This window comes from Haliotis rufescens, unplaced genomic scaffold, assembly GCF_023055435.1.
Source record: "Haliotis rufescens isolate VD_foot unplaced genomic scaffold, xgHalRufe1.0.p SCAF_6, whole genome shotgun sequence".
In the NCBI taxonomy this organism is placed as follows: domain Eukaryota; kingdom Metazoa; phylum Mollusca; class Gastropoda; order Lepetellida; family Haliotidae; genus Haliotis; species Haliotis rufescens.
The window spans coordinates 15,527,749-15,551,821 of record NW_025964334.1 but is presented as its reverse complement, the minus strand read 5'-3'; the positions used below and the strand labels follow the sequence as shown (position 1 = coordinate 15,551,821).

General features: G+C 39.6%; 1 protein-coding gene across 3 annotated transcripts in view; it reads right to left on the bottom strand.

Moving 5' to 3' along the window:
* Nucleotides 1-24,073, bottom strand: part of LOC124135424 (ephrin-B2-like) — a 331,509-nt gene that overhangs the window by 39,846 nt on the left and 267,590 nt on the right. The window contains exon 1 of one of the 3 annotated variants that reach the window (XM_046500740.2): nucleotides 19,494-19,825. The exons of 1 other annotated variant lie outside the window; for it this stretch is intronic. In XM_046500740.2, coding sequence (XP_046356696.1) covers nucleotides 19,494-19,648 — 155 coding nt within the window. In that variant the 5' untranslated portion in view covers nucleotides 19,649-19,825. Of the gene's footprint in view, nucleotides 1-19,493; nucleotides 19,826-24,073 lie in introns of those variants that run through there. One more of the 3 variants, XM_046500738.2, reaches the window with a different exon arrangement.

The following is a 24,073-nucleotide window of genomic DNA, read 5'->3' as shown; positions in this document are numbered from 1 at the left end:
AGAGGCAACGACATGCGACCACCATGACCGCGATTGTGACATGTGACATGACACCCACTGACGGAAATATCCGGGGATATACATCACTGTTACAACTACCCCTCGTCTGAAGCACGCCTATTTCACTATTCGTCCGGAGATCTCTTTATTTTTATTTCTTGTGTTCTTTCAAAACACTCCATGAACAAAGAACTTATACAGCTGCTGTAGTCTATTTGCACAAAGGCAAATATTCACGCTAGAATTTCCTCTCTAATTGCTATTTGTCTAGTTTCTGCCTAAAAAAACAACTATTTTCAATTTGAATATTGTTCTCAGCATACAAGATATCATTTGGAAGAAGAGCTGTATTTTTAGAAACTGTATACAAGTAAGCTATGTAAACAAAGACGTGCATCGTATTCAGTCCCAGGACCAAATGTTGTTTCATCAGTGTCACACTTGCCATCATCCATTTCATGCCAGTAACAACCTTTAAATTTGAAATCAGATTCCTAATCAGAAAGACAGGGTTTCACCTAACCCAAATTTTCTAAACTTGTTATCCTCCTAACAAAACAATTATCTTAAAAACCACAGCTGCCATAGCAGGATCCTGAGTCACAAACATCTGGTTTTATTATGGGATGATCCCTAACCTGCAATTAGAAAAGGGTCTCCCCCTATCTAAAAATTAAAGGGACTTTGACTTTTGAAATGTAAGCGTCCCTTGTGGACTTCAAGCTCATCTGAATCACTGGATCTGCCATTAATGTGATTGGTGACCAGCTGGGGAGATTCTTTCCTGATTGGTCCAAATTGGCAATGATGACATTTGATTGGTCGAAATGGGATTTGATGAAATCTGATTGGTGCACTGGGACAGGGCTCCAGGATCAAAGTCAGTGCTGGTTCCTTCTACAATACAGATGTTCCCCAATCCGGAGTTCCCCAAACGGATGTTCCAAGACCTATCATTGGACTTCTGGGAAAACGGCATCCAGATCATTACATTCCAGGGAAACCAATTATGCTGATCTCACCTTCCAATAAGAAGCTCCAATCAAGAGTCTCAATTCATTACTTTGTCTGATGGCTCAGTTAAAGCTTTTCTAGAACACAGACCATCTTACTCAAGTAATTACGTTCAAAATGAGAAAGGGCATACTGTAGGTGGACACACTGCTAAAGTAACTGATGAAAGTTTACCATAAGAGTGAGTGAGTGAGTATAGTTTTACGCTGCTTTTAGCAATATTCCAGCAACATCATGGCAGGGGACACCAGAAATGGGCTTCACACATTGTACCCATGTCGGGAATTGAACCCGGGTCTTCGGCATGGCGAGCGAACGCTTTAACCACTAGGCTACCCAACCGCCCCTTTTACCATAAGAAAGTATCTTAATCTACACTAACTTTACTTAAAATCAGGAGGACTACTTACTGACTTTATAACAAATGGAAAGGCCTACCGGTCGGGCAGGACATGCTTACCCTTTTCACAACATCTCATCAGTGATATCTTTTATATAATTTTCACCACTATTTTGCCTTCCACATGGAAGCTGTGTAGTTGGATAATCGAGACTGGTCTCTAGCGTTGGCATTCTATATTTACGAAATTAAAACGTGGAAGTACCTACTTTATACCTTTAGGCAGAAGTATGATTGTATTATCCCATCTTTCTTTACTTAAATTTTAAAGGTTAAAGTTAGCAGTGATCAGTAGTCTTATTTGATGAAGATGTTGCATGCTGGGTAGAGCCCCTGAAAGTCTTTCCATGACCTGAACCTTGACTCAAAATGAATCTCAAACAAATCTTCTGCTGAAACTTGTCCTTGCTGGTGTTTACTGGACTTACAAAAGCGGCCGTAAGCCAACTCTCACGTCTAGGTAAGACAGATCACAGATAAGGCCCATGTTTGATGCCATCGTCACGGTAACCTTGGTTGCCACGGCAATTGAGGCTGAACAGATTACAAAACCTTTATTGGGTAACCTGGCCATTATTTTCTATTTGAGAGTCATTTGACCAAATATTTGAAAATCTTTGTAAAACAAATCTGCTTTCAATCCAGTCTCGAACAACAGCCAATGAGAATTTTCTTTTAAACTGTGTTTAACATTTATCTATAGCTGTGAGATTTGCCGGCAAAATGGCCAGGATTCTTAAGATATCATTGCCATATGATTTGATTGATTTCCAGGAAGTTTAACTCTACTTACAACCCTGTAAGCGTCGGAATGTACCAGCACCGAGACCAGAATTGGAATGGCCAAACAGATGAGAATAAATTCCTGTCTTCAAAGACAGGTCGTGCAGTAATGCTTAAGTCTGACAGTGCATAGCAAACAAGTGATTACCACAGACGCATAAATCGAAGTGGACTAGGAAAAAATGAAAATATATACCATCGAAATCCCCGTAATACGGAGCTAGGACCTTTGCTGGGATGCTGGGTTATTTCTCGGCCATAAAATCGGTCGTAAAAACAGCCTACCAAGGTGGCTTTCCACATTACTTGACTGGGGGCTGTAATTTCCACTGAACACTTAATGATAGTGGCAAGAAACCTATCCAAGCAAAGCAGTAAAACCTACATTAAAAGTACATCGGGTTATTGGGGGATTCAGTTCTTGGAAAACTTTGGTCTGTTCCGTCAATTCTTCCATGAAGGTGGTGGGACCAATGAAAATCCGAGCCGCCACACACACATGGATTTCGAATTTGGGCGTGGGTATTTTGGCACCGGTTCTCAACTCCGCTCACTTATCTGATCAACGAAACGCTATCTGATTCAGTGTCCAATTATTAATGCTCTTCCTCTTGGAGAGACCCCAACATTTCTCTGATGGGAAAATAATCGGATGAAAAGTCATGGCCGATCACCTGTTACCCTGTGTAAAAATTTGAACTAAGGATCCAAGTGCCATGTGTTTGATTGGAAGGAAAATTGATGCAGCGTTTGTTTTTTATGGTCAGTGGGGCAAATGGGGAGCAATCATTATCAAAACTGCACATCGTTAATTTGCAGGGTTGGAATGTAGTGGACAGACCTGATGGTTCATTAGCTCTCCCGAGCTCTTCAGTTTTAACACAACTGTGTTCCACTTAAATTGACTTGTAATCAAATTAATAATATTGGTGAACAACATTTTCCTTTTTTCCAAAGATAACAGTTTCATCATTACCGGATGATCATGTTCGCAAATTTCTTGTTCAAACAAAGGCCATGTGAAACCATGCCAGTCTGCTAATCCATTTTAAACACATGATGATGTCGCCAGTGTCAGCAACTGTGCCTCTCACGTGGTCCCGGAGACATTGTTTGGTCTTGTCAATTGAGCGCCAATGATGAACTGATATCCTTATGACATTCTGTCAACATTGGAGATTGACCAGTTCCTTAAGAAACAATTTGCTGGAATAACAATATCGTTTCTGCTCATGTTTCTAATTACTCTTCATGTCAATAGCCAAATGATTGACACATCCCGAAATGCACGTCCCGATATCACTTGCTAATTGATTTATATCATTTTAATAAAATCTTTAATTATTTGTTCAAATTACTTTTCGAATGGATCTATAATTGCTTGAAATAAACATTTATTCAATCAGCTTTAATTTTGATTTTAAATGCCTAATTAAACAGGGACCTGCCAGTGACAGGAATGTATTGAAATAAGCTCCATTCATTCCTCACGCCGGGACAGATTCCGACGTCATATCAACAGCATATGTCCCTGCCACGACACCTCCCTTTACCAGCAGTCGGAGACAAACGAGAACTCTTTTGATAAAAGAGGAAACAAAGGCTATGACTCACCCAATCTTCACACTGAATCCCTATCTCATTTTTACCTCGCTCTCTAGAGAGCTATACCCACTTGTGCAAAGCAAATGAAATTGTTAGGGAGCTGTAATGAACCACATGAGGAGAATTCTTCCTAACCAAGACCTGCTTTGGACGCATTTTGTCCGAAGACAAGAATAATTCCATTAGACCTTTGGGTCTTCACACAAAGGTTTTCACAAAAACTGGGGCCAGCAATTCATGACCCTTGTCAGTAGCTACCGGTTCCCGTCCATCATGGTCCAAGCTCTCACAGTTCGTCTTCATTAATTTTCAGACTTAACAGAAATGATGATCCTGTAGAGAAACAATGGTTCAGGAGTACCCACTGCCCTTGACGACTGTTCCCTGTCAGGAACATGCCCAGGGGCTGCATGAACATAAAGGTCATCTTTCCACAAAAGGTCACCAGAATTTATAGCCTTGATCAGGGACATCTCGTCTCACTGGAGTAACCTGAGTTGTCTTCACATCCCTATAGTCCACCCGGGATTCAAGCATGGCCACCTTGTCAAGGATGGCAGTTAATAGGGGTATTGATAAGGCTTTTGGGGGGCTGAAAGGGATAAAACAGGCTTAGAATACCCCACCAACCCTACACCCCAGGGCTACCCCTCTACAACTAGAGGTCAGAGAGTTAATATTTGAATGAAAATGATATTCCATTTCAAACTCCATGAGTGTTGAATTTCAAAGAATCTGGCATCGTGTCCACCCCTTGACAAGAAATAGTTAAATCGGAAATTCAAGATCTTTGTAAGACAACATTTGAAAATATCGGGAAATAATGTTCGGATCATGTTTAAATTTGCCTGAAATTTTCACCCCAGCCCCTCCCCTAATAATGGCCTTCACCCCCCTCCCGACCCCCTCCTCTTGAGATCCGTATAAAGGAATGCATTCCTTCTTGGATAATGTGGCCTGATAAAATCGGTACTCCCTACTGAGACGCAAGTTATCAATCCAAATGTAATGACAGGTTCCTTCGTGTCCATCAAAAGACGAAAATTGGTCGGAATCCTTCAACTTTCAAGACCAGTAGGAGAAATTCGGGCGGGGCTGTAGTTTAATTGGATGTAAGCAGGTGAACAGAACGGGGCAGTCTGTACAAGACATCTTTGAATACGGAATTAATTTGATTTCAGCCAGTGTCGACCATTTTGAAGGACTTTTTACTGCGAGTCGCATGACTCAGACGCGCCAGCTGGTTTGGATGGGGTGACGCAATGGAAAAAGTGCCGACCTGTCAATTCATATTAACACTTTTTTCACAAGAACATCTCTATTTTCCAATGGGTATGATCATTGCTGGCAAGGGGCGAGACCAAAAAAAAAGAATTTTTCTTTCGAGACGAAACCAAGAGCCGTTGTGGCCAAGTTAACCGGAAAAGTCGGCCCTCGTCCATAGCTGACAAGCCCAACGCTGGGTAATTACAGCAGGAATCGCCATTCCTTGAAAAAATAATTTCTTCTGAAACGTCCAAGGGGATGAAAATGGAAATACAATCTCCCTAATCATGAGAAATTAACATCTCCAGACGCACTGAAGCAATTACCCCTGGTACAAGAAAATACAAAATCTTTTAGGTCAAGTCGACAATAAGTTACACGAATGTTCCTACTTACATTTATCTAAATTTAACACAAGAAACATTTTATCAGCTACAAAATATTCATAAGCTACCAGAAGCTCACAACAGCAGAGCTAATACACAAATATCTATGACAGAACTTTTCATTCCATGATTCAAATAAAAATCCATTCAATCATGGGTTATGAAGAACACAATTTGAACTTGGGATTAAAATTGTAATATCTCACATTTTCATCTCAATACAGACTTTCAATAAACTCTGCAACCTGACATTCATTGTAGGCAATATTCCACCAGTGCATGCCTTGAAATACTTCATATTGCACGACTCGCTGTATCCCTGTATGGGCCAATACATAGTCACATCACCCCGGCCATGACCTTAAATTTGGGTGCGTCCTTGTTGACCAGAGGGAAACTGACCCACCACCTCTCAGAGCTGACCCCACACCTTTCATAGCTGACACACACCTCTCAACAGCTGTGCTGAAAATTGTTTGAAAACAAACATACATGTTGTCAATATCACACCGGTACGAGCACACCTCGCACATTTCACATATACACCCTTACTGCAGTTGGTTATCATCCGATCAGCTGGTGCGATATTGTGTATATTGCATGTAAATATCAAGGCACTATCTGTACATCACTCGCACATTTCACACCGAAATCCGCATGCTGCAGAAACCTGCCAATGCCATTCCCACCACTTGTACATATCAAACACTTACAAAAGCATTTGCGTGACAGTGTTACAAAAGCCAACACAAAAGAAATTAAGTACTTTTATCTTTCCAAAGCAAGATCGGTTGAACATCAACCCTGTCAACCTCTATGTTTTCGATTCCATCAACCAGAGTGTTTACACTCTAAACTAGATATGTACGAGTTAAGAAAACAGGAGAGTGGTCAGGCCGAACTACATGCCCTAGGGCGTCAGGTTTGTAATGTACATGACTAGTCCATCGTATGTTTCCGATTGTTTCCATCCTTCTTCCGACATCTCAAGGATTTCAAGAGTGAAGACATGTTTTCCCCAAAGTGGACCCTAGTGCTACACTTGCTTTTCACACCCCTAGGGGTCAAAACACCTATTTAAATCCCCTGTTGAAAGGGGGTAGCACTCTAGGGGTCAATAATGTCATTAAGACCAAGGTTCTGGGGGTGAAAACTGCCTCCTGCTCTTATCTCAATGGGTTTCGCCTTGTTAAGTCTGCTTACACCTTTGTTTGACGATTTGACTGTTTTCAACAATGTGAAATAAGAGGTTGATGTTAAGGTAAAGTCATTATTATTTATGACTTAAATATCATTTACCATGTTTTGAGAGGCATTCGTCAACATGAAATAGCTATTTTAAGTATACATTTCAGGTACTGAAGCCGTGGTGAAATTTGGGTTGTAATCAACGACCTTGTTGTTAACATGAAACTGATAATAGCAACATAGATTTGAAATATGATATGTAGTGACGGTGGAAATGTACGACTTATGTCAACAGCAATAATACAGCTTGAAATTAGCATTTGAAATGGACGTGACTGAATTGAACCTCATGGAAACATATGTTGGTCTGTATTGTATCAATTGATTTTTTTGGCTGGCACAATGACAAAACATTTCCCATGTCCTCAAATTCAACAAAGGACCCTGAATTTAATTACAAATCAATTTTTCAATACAAAACAGTTACCATAGAAACGCAAATGATGGGAGGCGGAAGTTTTGTTCATGACGACTTGGTTAATTCGTGAAATAGGTCCCAACCCCTGATGATGTAATACACATGAATTTCAGGCAGCTAATTGGGAACAAATTACGTCCAAAGATCCGAAAGGGGAGCTTACTGAAAGCATCGAGCTAGCTAATAGGGTCGACAAACCTCATCCAATCAAGCTAGTTTGCTAAATATTGTCATTTTCAAATTTGACAGACCTAATTATGATGATCATCTAAAAACTGCAATTATGATCTTGGGGGTCCAACATTTCTATCAAACTATTAGCAACATTCCAAAGTTTCAAGTGGATTAAATTCAAATTCTTGCACAATCAGAGGATGAAAATATAATTAGATTTTCATACAAATACCTCATTTTTCAATGCAATTTTGTTGAGATTTCAGCGTCTATTTCAAAATCATTTTGCGTTTGCATTCATTAACAACTTAATCAGTATTTCATTAAACTGGTAATAATATTACAAAGATTGTTCCCAAGCGTTCCATTTCAGTCAATTTCATCTCCCCGGGATCCGTCCCAACACCCTAACAAGGATCCATGCCATGCCAGGAGATGAAAGCATATCTCATACCTATCATACCAATATGTCCGTTACTCCTGCGATATGACTACTATGTTGATAGGAACATTCTTCTTGTTCCAAGTTTACCAAGTTATTTCATTGATTTTTTAGAAGATAAAGCGACGTGATTAGTCCACAGGACACGTTAATATCACCCTCAAAGTAATAGAGTTCTTCTTGTGGGAAAGTACACATTTTCGTCACAATAGAGGCCGTGTCCACCTGTAATATACAACGCCTCCAAGACAGCCTTCTCATGACTCTCTTTGAACTTTTACAACCATAAACAGAATTGTTTTATTCTTCTTAAAATATCATAATAAAAGGTTTGCATAAAATCAATGTATTATTTCACAGTCCATCTCCTATACGCCACTCTTCGTACAAATCTATGAAATAAAAATTTATTGGATACATAAACATTCATTAACCATGACTACTAATGAATATAATACATCAATAATATACATCACTATTCCCTGATTGATTGCCCAACAGCTGGTCCCCATGACCTCCATAAGATGACAGCTCTATATGCATCTATGGTCACCACGCAACTGACTAATTGGCCAAGGGATGACCTGTCAATCAATGCTGTCCTTGACTTGTTAGCCTGAGATGTAGTGTGGATGGAAAAACCAACACCATTAAGCTTTTGTCAATTTCCATGTTGAAATAACAAGACAATGAGTATGTTCCTAACAGGCCAGACACTAATCCTATTAGTGTTACATCATCTTGAGTAGGTGTTGACACAAGAGATTGTGTCATGCCTGGTCAAGACTGACCCCTGCATGCTTCACCATTGTGTTGATGGATAACATAATCCCTTCCCATATCTCTCAACATTGTATCTCCATTATCTCGTCCTAACCTCATTGTTTTGACAACCTCCTTACTTTGTTTACACAAGAAACATGTACATTTCAGTTGTAGATTTCTTGATTAATACCTGACCTTTGATCAACCTCATTTTGACAATGAATTGATATGAAAAGTTTAGTATTCATTGGAAAGGTTGAAAATAAAAATAGCGTTATGTTACAAGGAAGTTAATATTGGATATATTTAATACCCGTAATATTAGATATCATATTTCATCTATGGAAATGGCTTAATTAAAAAGTTCTGTTTTCAAAGCAGCAAATATTTCATATATTTAACGTCACCATTTACAATTAATATCATATTTCAATAACGGATATGGCTTTGATTAAAACTTACTTTATCCAGGAAGCAAATATAGCTTATATTTATTACAGTAACATCAGATATAGAAATGTTATATTTCAGTAATGGAAATGAAAAAGTTTTGTTAACAAATCCGAAGAATGTAAATGCTACAAGACTTATCATGTCAATTTCACTTCATTTCAAAAAGATCTCTTGTGACATGTGGTCTTAATTCCCCCCTCAGATGACATTGATGGATATTATGACAGAAAGAGCTCTTATCTGTGATTACTTCAGATCCTGTAACTAGTTTATGGCCATCTACAGGCCCTGACTGACCAATGGTCAAAAGCTAATGGCCTCCCTCGGACAGGGTAATAAATGTCTGTCCCATGTAACAGGTATTTGTTCATGGGTCTACAGATTACTCCCCTCTTACAGCATCTTGTAAATGATGGAGATAATGAGTCTGAATGTGCCCTGGTGTATCTGCCCATTAGGGGTGCCCTAGTATAACTGTCATTGTTTCAACACCCAGTGTTGATTGTAGTATTACTTACTCGTTAATTGCTCATCAGTTATAACCAGGGTTGAAATGCACAATGCCACATTTCAAGTGTATAATGATACCTAAAGTCAAAAGGAGAGTTACCGTTGAAATGTACTCCTCAACTTCAACAACACACAGAAATGTGTGCACCTTACAAATTCATAAATATGTATTATGCATACATATTATACATATTATACATTTAGAGATGCTCTTTTGAGAGAGTGAGTATGGTTTAAGCTGCTTTTAGTGATATTCCAGCAATGGAACGTTTTAACCACTCCTGTACCCCAGAAAGAAAATGAAATGGTTATTCGATGGTTTATGTAGTTGAAACGCATTGCCACATATTTATGAACTGGCGAGGTGAAGTGAAGTGAAGTGAGGTGTGTGAAATTGTGTTTAACGTCGCATTCAAGACTATTGCATTTTAAAAGCGTGTGCATGTGTGTGTGAGTCTCTCTCTGTGTGTCTCTCTGTGTGGAGGAATAATAGCATTGAGAGAAGGGTGGATGGAGAGAGGTACGGAGTTTGGCTGGAAGGGGGAGGCAGTGGGGACATGGATTGGGGGGGGGGGACACAAGAGGGGGGAGCATAAAGAGACCAACAAACACAACCTCTACAAAAATAAAAGTTATTCACTTGAACTTGATCCAAATTAAAGTTTTTCAACAAAATTAACATACACTGAAGAGTTTTTATTTGGAATAAGTTCTAGCAAGAAGGTTCCATTGTCTGCCATCTATCAACCACAACGGAGGGTTTATTGGATGAATGAACGTACATTACAGCCTGGAAGTGGTATGTACAAGGTAATCCCTCTCTAACCTAGTGGTCAAGATTGACATTGACAACAGGACAATAGTGTAAGTTGCTAAACAGGCTCTAACAAATTGCTCAGGAAAAATATTTTGCAATGCCAGACTTATTGCCCCAGGGATGCCGTGGAGGGCTTGTCAGGGGTAATGGTGGCAGGGACAGATTGGCTCTAAGGTGGCACTTCGAGACTGACTGACAGTAAAATGGACCCATGTTAATTTCAATTGTAAATTTCAATGTTAACAGGTTCTAATTGACAGTAAAGGATCTGGTGTCTGCAATGGCCACTGAGGGACGGGCATCCCTCAATATTTGCTTCCTCATCACATGGAATGATGATGCATCACTTCGCTTGTCTCGATATCTGTGACTTTTAAACGACCAATGCTGGGAAATAAAGATGAATTTGAATATCTAATCCTAAGATGGATGGAGCAAATGGTCCTATTCATTACATTCGCACTTGCCACAACTTGTTTCAGAAATGTACATCAACCATGGTCTTTGCTATTCAAATTGGAATTTTCTGGGACCAAAGTGTAATTGTTTTCACTGTATAAAAACATATGGCTGGCTACAAGCATAAATCTTGTCATGCATGTGTGTATTGGGATTTGAGAAATTGAGTCGGTTCTCTCGTGAGTGGCCCCTAAAATCTATCACCTGTCATATTGTATGTCAAAACAGTCGGACAGATACTCACAGGGATAATCTATGTCAATTGCCAGACCCCGAGGTCAACTGCGGTAGCACTGGAGACATATTAGCAAATCAGGCCTATCTTTCATACACTTTTAACGACAGGTTTGTGCTAAAACGATACCAATTTGAAAGCAATCAATTTCATCACAACATAATTCATTTAAATTTCATGCAGTAACTTTTATCTGCTACAACAACGGTGTTGTAAGTTGGGGAGCCTGGTCTCAGTGTCGGGCTGCGATATCCCCATGACGTAGCACCTGTCTCTAGCATTTGACGTCTATCTTGCATCAATCACATATTGTCTATTGTGCCAAGAAATATACCGACATGTGGAAACGCTTACTTATATGTAAAATAACAGAAGGATCATATAACAGAAGGATCGTATAACAGAAGAATCATATAACAGATGATCATATAGCGGAAGGATCACACAAGAGAAGGATCATACAACAGAAGGATCATAAACCAGAAGGATCATACAACAGAGGGATCATATAACAGAAGGATCATATAACAGAGGGATCATACAAGAGAAGGATCATACAAGAGAAGGATCATAAACCAGAAGGATCATACAACAGAAGGATCATACAACAGAAGGATCATATAACAGAAGGATCATCAGTAGGGCTAGTCTGTGGATCTTGTCAGAGTTACACAAGACCTTGATAATTACGCTGTGCTTACAAAACAGTGTCAGTATAGAGATATCACAGCTGCTGCAGCTCCTCATTAAACCAGTGCCATCAAAAACGAAGCAACAATACCATTATTTCAGATGATGAACCGAGGCTCATATGGCAGCTATTTCCAAGAAATGTCAGATTTGATTGTAAACATAAAATAAGACTCAAAATTCTTCCTCAATTGAAAAATTCCAACTTTTTTTCGCAAAGCAATTCTCATGGGGGATTTGGACCACCGGTCATCCAGTCCATGTCCATGCTCCCCCCTCCCCCTCTCGTGGCCCCAATACCTGGCTTAACACTGCTTTGCTGGCTCTCATGTGTTGGTTTCTCTCAAACCAATTTTCTTCACTTTGGTCCTAAGACGACATGGGATTTGCTCCTTGATGGAACCTATAGTATAAACACCATCGGCCACAACTAATTCCGCACAAATATTTAACGCTAACGTCCAGCACTATCTGCCTACATGGAGAAAATGCAACACAGAGCTTTTGTTCAAATTTAACTCTGTCGTTTAAATATTTTTCTTGAACATTTCGCCTACCGTGGTCTTTGGCGTGAACTTAAGAAAACCTTTTCCCAAAGACACAACATGACAAGTGAAGTTTTAGAAGTAATTGGCTTGCGAAGGGTGTATTCCGTTTTCCTCGGTTAAAAAGTTTCTGAAACATGTTTGACATAACATTCCAACATTTATCATGCTAAAAGTGACAGCTTTAGCAATTATGAACTTTACAGCCATTTAATGCCAAAACATAAAGGAGAAATTTCTTTTGTGAAAATGCTTAATATCCTAGACAAAAGCCCTTTGTTGCGATTTTCACCACATTAAATTAAATGAAGTGGGAATGATTAGAAATTGAGGAAAAGACAATTACATAACAAATACATTCGAACTATGGCCTGAGTCTGATGGCGCATGCAGGATGTGACGAGCGAAATTGACGCAAGTGGCGTTGATTTCGCGGTTGTCATGTATGTCCACAGATCTGTGACAGGTGCCCTGTGATGGTGTGGCACTTAGTATTGCTCCGTGACACCAGTCTAAGTGAAGATTCAGACGAGTATCACTTTACAATTATGTCACCACTTAACAACAAGGGAAATCAGGCTTCATGTTTGAACTGGGATTTGAGAGATTTGCTTTCACAAGTTTTCCAAATACATGGCATTACTTGACCAGACAGGATGTCAAATTATTGAAAATGATAAAAGGTTGGTCACAATGCCTGTGTTTGCAGAGCCAAATATGACTCACCTGCCTGAAGACTGCATATTTGCCATCATATTTGTTATTGCCTATGTTATAATTCATAACATAACTTCAAAACACAAGCCATAAAGGCATATTAAAAGACAGGAAGCAAAAAATGAAATCGACCACACTGAAATGGACGTCACGCTTAGCGAAATTGATGCATGTCAATACACACACGTTATATAGTGCTTCCTGACAGCTTGGTAAGTTTGCCTACGTTTTCAGACATAAAAACACATTCCCCAGGTCCTCGTGGTGTCAGTCGTTAGAAGGCTTACGATAACTTGGTCTTGAAACCTAAACACCAAAGTGCATGTGCCTATCTACGCAATCTGCAGAGGAAATTTGCACATCTCTCTGTGCAAACACCCTGCTCCTGTGCTGGGCATCCCTCGCGTTTGTTTGCACGCGGGCAGTAGCACTTGATAGCAGTGCCTTCGAGAATGCTGTAAATTTCTCAGCGATTTGGCGTTTTGTTGAAAAGCTCAAAAACATTGGTGCAGGGGCAGAAGAGCAATAGGTCAAGATGCTTGACACATTTGGATGCCGTTTTTCCGCTACATTCAGCCAACAACCGTTTCATTTCAAAGCTACATCGACTCAACAGGCATTTTATGAGTCTTCATTGGTGAAAACTGTTTTCTTAATCGACACAATCCATACTCATAGACTAGTAAACCAAATATCCTTCCCGAAAACAACATAAATGTCACGACACCGTCCGAGTAAAGTACACACGTGCATTTCAACCATAAAAAGAGCATCGTATTTAAAACACATCTGATGTGGATCAGTAAAAATTAGCCGACTTTGCAAAATGCTTACACATAATCTACCAGCGAAATCAACGCGTTGCTGAAATCGGGGAACGGTAGAAGCACATCCCCATTTGGTTCACGCATAAGGACCACCAGGAAATGTGAATTAAGCTGAGTCTTATGGGGATGCTGATTCGCTGCTGACGAAGTTGAAAAAAGCAGGGTTAAATGTATCCACTAAACGAAAATCCACAGTATGTTCGTCAGCCCTCCGATGATATCGGCCTCATATTGGGCAAGAATCGAAGCAGTTTACAAGAAAACAGGGCTATCAAGACTGAAAATCATCCTAGCGACAAACCAGTAAGGCGTCTGAAAAACTATGTGAATCTAAGAGTTTCTGCAAGAGGTATAAACAAGGTTGATGCATAGCACACATGGTGGGATCCCCCTGGCTCACACTATCATGCCGAAATGATATCTAGCGCTTTCACAAACGCCAATCACTGGGGTAAATGGCTTGTGCTTGAGGTCATGGCTATACAGTGGTTTGTGTTGGCTACATTTTGTGGCCGGGACCCTGAAAATTACAAAAATATTATCTCTGCTGGCAAAACCTGCTCCAAGAAAGAACATGAATCATGCTTCATAATTACTGTCATTGTATACCTTGGCTCAGACTGGTAAATTTCAAAATGAACATGATATGAAATGCGCTGATTCTACACGGCCACCCAAAGGTGTGTTGGGCTTTCGGTTTAAACATCACAAAAATAATTAAACAAGAACATTACAACAGGTTAATTATACCCCGAGAGGATTACTTCAAAAGACTGAAAGTGAACTGAAGAGGAAGATATTAAAAACACATCATTAGGACATAAAATAATAACAGGTAAATCATACCAAGACAGATTTCAAAACCCCGAAAGCTAACTTATGAGGAAGATCTTAGTCATAATATCATTAAGAACACAAAATAATAACAGGTTAATCACACACCCTGAGAGAAAGATTTAAAAAATTAGCAAACTAGGAAGATCTAAAGGACCCATTATCATTATGAAATGTACATAATTAATGTCAGTTTCGCCATCATTATAATAACAAGTATGTCTATAACTTAAAACTAAAGACCATTAACTTCTTAATGGACGTCTATTACACTTAAGAAGTTGACAGGCCTTGATGGTGACTCGTCAATATCAGTTGTCAATTTCTAACCTGACATCATCTCCCGACCAAGACAATGGATTAGATAATATATTTGCACTTCCTGGGCTAAGGAAGATTATATAATCTCTTCAAGAAATTCAAACATTGATGGAAGAAAAAAATCTGGTTTTTTTTCAGCTATCGTTTCTTTTACAACCGGCTTGCTCTCTCTTGTTTCAATTAGTGTATTTGATCTGGGATTGAGATGGAGAGGCTTGTTTAAGAGACTGATGTGCGAGACAGACATGCCCTGAATTTCAACAAACTTAGACATCTTCGAGGTTACGCGATGTTGACAACGCCTAATTACATCACGCTCCTTATCAAGACATACGGAAATAATTATTTTCAAAGGGCTCACAATTCAGCCCCAACACCAGGTCAGGTACACACTACTAAACAAATGTTGACAAAAACGGGGGAAATTTAACTGTGGTTTTACAATAGGGGAGAAGAATTTATGAAATCTTGAGATTTTCGATTCCATTCAAACCGTTAGCAAATATGATTGGGGTAGATACACTTGGGGTTTGCAAAGGCCAGGAGTTTGACCAGTGGTCTGGGAGTGTTTACTTAGAACCTTGGAACACACTCGGTCCACACCCCAGAGCTTTCACAATAAACAACTTCTACTAAATGAAACCCATACCCTTGATAGGGAATCATTTCAACTTCCTTTCTTGTTTATAATTCAAAGGATTATCTGTTTTCACAATAAAAAAGATCAGAAGTGGCTATAAGATAATAGCACGATAGATCTACATAATTTTTTTTATAATATTTGGAGATTTCAAAAACAGCCCACTTAACAAATGACTTCTGTTGTAGTATTTCTTAAGGCAAGCAAATACCTCAATATTTATATTCGTAAACAAAAATAAACAGGACAAAAGTATTAACCAAAACAAACAGGAACCTTTGGAAGGATTACAAATCTATAATCCCAGTAAGCTGTTTTTCTATGTTAACTGTTAGTTTTAAACAAGTTACTGTGTTAAGCATGTTGTTGATACCATTGGCATTCAACGCTAAAACAAAGGACAGACTAAATATTAGTCTCTGTTCTTGACAGTGTTTCAATGTGGACAATTACCACACAATGCCTGAGAGGTGGTCAGTGGCAGGTCTGGTCAGCTTCAAAATATTGATCCATGTCAGGAAGTGGCTCGAAATTGGCAACGTTTGAAAATCCTTTAATGCCAATTACAGAGCAAGAGACTAATCACTAATCCTCTGAATTAAGGCCTGTTCTTGAGATTACTGACGTTAGGCTAATTAGTGCTGACAGAATGACATGCTGTTTGTTTTATACATGTTATTTGTTAATTTTTTACATTGGTACAAAATAATTGATTTTTCAACTCCCTGATTTGTCAATATCATTTTAAGTTTGAATATATTACTATATATTCTATTCCATTGTCAAAAATCTATTGACTTTATATGTTTGGGAGTTTTCAATGTGTACTTTAGTTGTTTCAGAATTGAATAGATTTGTTATTTTCATCCATGGCTCATGAATTTCTCATGACAAGACAGCCAATGTATGAAACACATTGATTATGCCCAACAACGAACTACATACTCTCTTTGATAATGTTATCAATGTTATCTGCAACCATACGCCCCCAGAGCTTACGAGAAACAGGCCCCGTTTTCATCAAGGTTTCAGTGAAATTGACATGTTATTGACATAACATGAAAACGAATTTCGGTAATTTTACAAGTCCTTTCAGTGTGTCCTTACCCTCTATCCCGCAATGAAGACAGACGCACATAACATTAGTTATAAATTCCGTCAAACTGGCTTTCACGGCCTCGAACAGTTTTAGAAATCTTGTCTATTCAGAAATGTATTTGCAATTGACAGGAGCTGGGAGCTCTCGTGTGTCACGGATAACGTTTAGACAGGCATGTCTGTCGCACGCTCTTACGGTCTGCAGTGACCGTAGTCACGAAACAGACACTGGATAGACAACCGATATAGAACACCGAGTGTACTCGCATTCCACACATGCCACAATAATAATTTAAGTTGTGTGTTGAAATCCACACGACAAACGAAGTGAATTCCGACAGAAAATAATTTTCACCAAGGAAAAGTATTTCCCTTGTATTTCCGTGTTTATGACGACAGTCGTGTCGCCGGTTTGTAAGATCAAATCACAGGGGCTTGATTTACGGCGATTTCAATTTAATTTATTTTGATGATTTAGTTTTTAAATGATTTTCCACGTCACATTCTTAGTCAATGGTTACGTTGAAAGAATTTTAAGCCAAGGACCTTGAACAAAAGCCAATGTGAAAATGTGCGAGACTGAATCGGTAACATTCCTCCTCTCTCCAAATAATTCAAGGCATTATAGTGTTTATCTCAACAAATGCATTTCCCTTGAAGTAAACCGAGCTAAATCCCTAAGACAATCGGAACAAAACGACACCTCAGTCGTGTTTACAAAGCTGCCAAACTGACCGACGAATGAAACCCATGGACGCTTACCCTATTCAAGCAGAGAAAAGAATCCTTGATATAAAGTTTTCATGACGCTCAGTCACCCCTAGCAACGATACAACTAGATAAATCTCAACTTCCTTTGAAGTGTGTCATCAAAATCTATGTCCACGATTTCTCGTCACATAAGCCTAAGCAATTTTCGCACGTAAAACAAAAAGATGGGGTCAATTATTGTCGTATCGCATGGCCTATTATCGTCCTTGTACAAGTTGAAGATGTAATTTTGTTTGAAATAACCCCAGGCTACTTGGGGTCCTGTGATCCAGTGAATTAATTCCTGTGCCAGGGGCAAAAGGGACACCCATCGGAAACATTCACGGGGTGCTATCAGGCAACTCCCGGTCCAAGTAGAAATTATCACTTTCTGCGGACAACTCAAAGCTGAAATCTCAACCAGCCATGTTATTAACCTCCCCGTGGACCCAGCCATAGACATGGGCTGTCTTTGTCAATTTCGGGTAGGGATGCTGAACTCCGCTGTAAGGGTATAGTGTTGTCCCGACCTCTTCGCCCGTGTGGCTGTTTGCACCTGTCGGGGACATACCTCGCCCTGCCTGTCTCCCGTTTCTGATAGATCACCTATAAACTTTGATTAATGTTTGCAATAGACAATTGTCAATGTCACTCTCTGCTTGACATGAGCGCTTAGTCACTGTTACGCCACTACGAAATGTGATATACGCCATTGTGTCATCGAAAATATAACTTACGTCTTGAAAAGGAAATGTTTAGTGAACAAACAATATGAATTTATACAATGTTTGGATATTTTTTGTTTTTAATTTCACAGTGCAACGCCAAACCTGTTAAGCATGGTTGATATGATCTTGATGTCGAGGGGCAGTTGTAGCCGAATCTAAAAGATTTTAGAGTTAGGAGCTGGAAACACGATCTAGGCTGGAGCATTCAACTGGCTTTTCACCCTAATGTTGTGGAGGAAACAATACAGTGTTTTACTTTTGCCTCTGCCTTTGGGAATAGCGGCGCCAATGGGTTTCGGGACTAATAAGCCATTGTCTTGAAGTTTCATTACAAATATTATTCAAAACTGGCCTTGCCCATAAGACTCTTATTGTTATGTGTCACAGGCCACGAAGTGCTTGCGTACATTCCAGTGACCCCCCAAAACACGCGCTCCAACCTAACACCCAAACATCGGGTAAAAACATTAGAAAAATAAATGTCTTGGAAAGGCATCACTTAGAGCAAATGTTTCGCTGGGGGATTAACCTGAAACGAAACAATCCATAACTCAGGCTGCCTTATCTTCACTCCACCAGCCTATTCGTGAGAAAATAAGTTTAGAGAAATGTACATGAAATCGACAAAATGTGATATACACACGTTATTGCCTTAGGAGATACATACAGTGTTGTACATTTTGATGTTCTGATCTTATCTGAGAGACGATGCGCATCTCATACATAGTGTTTCTCTCTGAAACTGTTTGTGTTATATAACATTGTTATCTTCACGTAATGGGGACATGGTCGATATTTGACTTTATATACAAGACGGAAATTCCGATTTAAAAACATCCGTTTGGGTTTTGGATCGATTGAATCCTGTTATAAAACGCATTGTTTTGACAACTAAATAAGCGATTAATTGATCACCACACACTTTATACGAGTAACAATAAACAACGGACGTGATACACCCTTTGACATTTGAAATATACAAGGCTTCCTATGAAATATACAAGAAAGGTTATTGTTGGACGACAGCGGCGGTACGTTGTTGATGGATTGAGATTGACAACATTCCCCCTGGCAGGTACTCGCGCCTAGATTTTAGGAAGCACGTGAAAATCGTGACATGTAATAACCCTTTTATGACAAGTATTCACCGGGCGGTAGCCATCAACAGGTTTCTGGGTACAGAAATGGACATTAACCTGAGTTTATGGCCCTCCCATCCCGGGTACACGACATTGTGTACCTACCTACCCGCTTCAACACAGGACGACCATTGAAATATACAACACTTTCCTGTCAAAGCGAAATACACAACACAGATTCCACACATTTCCACGTAATCCACAGAAACGAACATGAAATAAAACTTACATTGAGTTTGTCGAGTTCCAGTGGATTGGGGGTAGTTTCCGTCCACTGTCAACCACAGATACCATGGACATTGCCAATGGCATAAGGATGATATAATATTGTAAAAACCAAGGCATCCTTCGTACGAATGTAGATATACTGTCAGCAAATCCCATGCTCAGGATCACACGGAGCTATACAGGTACCATCCAGCATATACACGGAGTTAGGTGCTCCGTTGTACTATAAACTCCTAGTGTACTCCACTGTGATGCGTTAACGCTGATCTGACGGGCGCTCGCTCTCACCGCTCGCTAGCTACACACTTCTCTCACTGAGCGATCAATGTGCAATCGACAACAGAAATAGACTCGTCACGTGACCAAACACAACACGTGGGGCGCCGTTCGGGTTGAGAGGATGGTGGCTGCTGTAGTTATTGGTCGTGGATTAGCGCGGTGTGGCGATAAGACTACAATATAGCCATGCCCATCCAATATGTATTATACCAGCAGAGAAATCAATTGGTCCATTTTGATAACATGTTTGCTACTTACAACCGACCACGTGATGCATTCGATTCTATACTAAAGTACGGTCATGCATTGATAGTTAGCTGTTCATTTCAATGCCTGTAGTCTTTATTTACGTTGTTTTTGTTTTGATAAACTTTTGTCTAGTTAAGTGGTACAGCATTTTCTGATGAGATGTAAACTTGGCCTTGCGGGTAGAAGATGCTAAGTACAATGCCGCGGTTCTTTAAGTACCTATCGCTCTTTGCCAGTAATATTGCCTATGCGGCGGTAAATGTTAACGCAGTTATATTCGTTTCTTTAGGTCTTGTGTGTTTGTTAGCGGTGTTCGACATCGTGCTTATTGTTTTGTATATACACGGAACAATTTCTTCCTCCCACAAATAATAATATTTGATTAACTGAAAGCATTTTTGTTTTAAAAAAAATGAAATCAAATTCAACATTACGTCATTACTCAAATTGTTTTGAAAATGTTTAGCAATGTTAGTGATAGTTCGTTCAACAAACCAAATTTTTTCAACTGAAAGTATTTTTGTTTTTGTAAAAATGCAAATCAAACTCAACATTGCGTCATTTCGCATATTGTTTTGTTATTGTTAAGCCACGTTCGTGATATTGCGTTCTACAGATGATAATATTTTATACATATATTTTTATATATATATTCTTTTTGTTAATGAAAAATCAAATCAAAGTCAACAGTACATTGTTTTGTAAACACATTCAAGAATGTTCGTGCAATTTCGTTTAACAAACGATAATATTTTATCAACAGAAAAACAAATCAAATTCAACACTAAACTTCATGAGCTTCAGTTGAACATAATTTCTGCGCTTTTGATAACTGAGTGAACAGTATGATCTGGGCCCTGATCACAGGGAAGATAAAAGCCACTTGCAATAGCGTGAAAAATACTGTAAGTATTCCTGAAATCGACAAGTATACATTTCCATCCATCATGAGGTGAAAGATGCATCACTAATGTACGTAACAGACAACCTTGTGTGTATTTCGGGCGGTACGCTTGCACATTTCATCAGTCGTGGAAATTTGACAGCCAATGACTTAATCAGGCGTATTAATCAACAGAGATAGAAAATCAAATAAGCATGGAACGGGGGGATTGGACAAATTATAACCACGCGCAACATTCTCTTGAGATTGTGAGAAAAAGATTTAGTTTGAAATTTCAAAGCAGAAATCGAATGTCATTCGTGAATTTCACGCACAAGCTTGAACCCGCCTGATTAACTTTTCATAGCCGATTACACGTAAACTTCAGAAGCCAAATTAATGCATGAAAAGTCGATCGTTGTTCTTACCCTAATTAACTGAAATCTACATGTGTAACTGACAAGTGACTAGGTAATTGACAACGCTATGGATTACCATTGATATATGCAGTGAAAACGAACCGTAACAGCGTTGTTCATTACGTCCGACATATTGACCGGAGACGCGTACATGTGGACCCAAACCGTCATCAACAATATTTAACTTTTTCAAAATATTTAAAAAATGGATTGTAGAGTGTCATGGTTTGTATGAAATGAACAACTTTCCTTTATAATTTGTTGTAATAACCAACCCGGAATGCTCGAACACGCACGGCGTATCATAGAAATGTCCTGTTATTAACACGAACAGTTTGGCGTACTTCTTAATGAAAATATTTGTAATTAAATATTTAATCGCGTTAGTTTTATCGTGACACGTGGTCCTACGGTCCAAAATGCTGAACCGCCGTTTTCTGTTTGGACATGACCTTTTTAGATGTGAAAAGTATCGGCCTTAGCTTGACTTTAAAAAAAATATAAAAAATATCATTATAACGTCAGTCAACAAATCACGTAAATACTGATAAATTAGTGAGATTTGTAATAACGGAAAATGTTGTTAATGTTAAAAATACCTTCATGGTATTTTGAAACAAATCCATTGTGTAGGAACATGTACGTGCGTGTTTATTTGTGTTATTTCTATATAAACAAAATCCTTCAAGGTCCTGGACTTGAGAATACAGTAACAAAACTCTCAGCCAAAGTCCCTCCAAGTATTTAACGACAGGTTACGATCCTGTGACGCGCACACGGTTTTCAAGCCTATTTCTGTGAAGTGGCATGTATTTCAGTGGTCAGTCCTCAAGTCTCGCGCAGGTCATGTGCGACGTGGACATTCCAGTGTCTGGTCAAACACTGACCACGAGGAACTGTATATTGTAAACATTCTCTCATGAAATCAACACCATTGTCAGGGTCTTCAAGTTCTGTGAAGCTATTTCGAGTTCGGTCATCTCTCGGAGCCTGTCTTCAGCTTGTATTACGCCCGTCTGCGAACTTCCAAATCAGGCACTGTAGCAGGTGTTCTACACGTATATTACTCTAACTTAGAATTGTAATTCACTTCTTCTCCTTACTGACATTTCCCAACCCCTCAAGTGCCGTCACCCTTGGGGACACATTAGGCTTCCCTAGCCTTGCTCCAAGGCTGTAATGAAAGATAAGTCCATGGAGGTGTAGTAATTCTATCCTCCTAATAGGCAAGTCTAGATGTGTGGAGAGGTGGTCGGGTAGCCTAGTGGTTAAAGCGTTCGCTCATGACCCCGAAGACCCGTGTTCGATTCCCGGCATGGGTACAATGTGTGAAGCCCATTTCTGGTGTCCCCCACCGTGATATTGCTGGAATATTGCTAAAAGCGGAGTAAAATCAAACTCACTCATTCACTCAAGATGTGTGGACAGGACTCCAGTCTATAATAGGGACAACTTGTTCTTATTATTTACATAATCTAGAAATTATAATTTAAACTAATAATTATTGCCTTTGAGACTTGTGCAAGTCTAGGAAAAAGATTAAGGTCCCTTAATAGTGGCCATAACATCATATTTCTGTTTTATGATTGTACTCTATATCACCAGTGTGAAGGGTCAGACCCAAATACTCTCTCTCTCTCTCTCTCTCTCTCTGAGGTGAACCGGATTCGAGCCCCAAATCATAGGTTTCTGGTGTGCCCAAGGGACGCAACTCTGCACAGTGAATAGCAGCAGCTTAGACGACTGGGCTACCATGCTCCCAGAATGAAAGTGTGAGTGAATGTTGTTTAACAACCCTGTTGGGAATACTACAGCTAAACTACAAATGCATGTAAAGACTAGTGGTCGATAACATGAGCAACAATCCACCCCACGGGGGTACGACACACAAGTCACTAGGCCATACATTGTAACCATCCAATAATCTGTCCCTGACTAGAATGAGACCTGTGAAGGTCCGAGATAGAATAGGTCTTCAGGAACCCATGCTTGCCGTAGCAGGTGACGATGCTTGTCGTAAGAGGCGGCTAATGGGATCGGGGGGGTCAGGCTCGCTGACTTGGTTGATGCATGTCATCGTACCCCAATTGCGTGGATTGATGCTCATGATGTCAATCACTGCATTGTCTGGTCCAGACTCGATTATTTACAGACCACCATCACATAGCTGGAATATTGCTGAATGCGGTAAACAAAAAATAAAAGAAAAAATACTAGAATGAGAAGTTGGAGACATTCAGCCCCAGAATCCCTACAGGGGTAAATAAAGTGGGAGAATAAAGAGACATTCGAGTGTCGACTTCCAGGTGAATGTCGATCACTACTCCGCCTGACAAACTTAATGTGTAGATATCCGTGACCCAGCATCCTGTCACAATCAACATTATGTCTCTCTAGGCCATAAACGACAGCACCAAAAGCCCACTCTCAAACATTACAAAGAAAGGCTTTTCCGAAAAAATTACTGCAATAATTATCTAAAGGTGTGCTGAGAGATCATATCAAATAAATGAGTAATACATTTGTTGATAAGAATCAGTTATCAGGTAGAGTGACTCCATCTAGCGCCTGCTACTGACATCCTCATGTCTGTCACAGGCCTGAGGCCTTGTCCTATTGCAATTACAATCTTGTTGATTTCATCCTCATCCTGTCCATGTTGATTAGGAGGAGGACTAAGCTAGCAGGACCTGCACAGCCCCGATGATGTCATCGCGGTGCATGCAGATGCACACTGGAGATAGGTGCGCG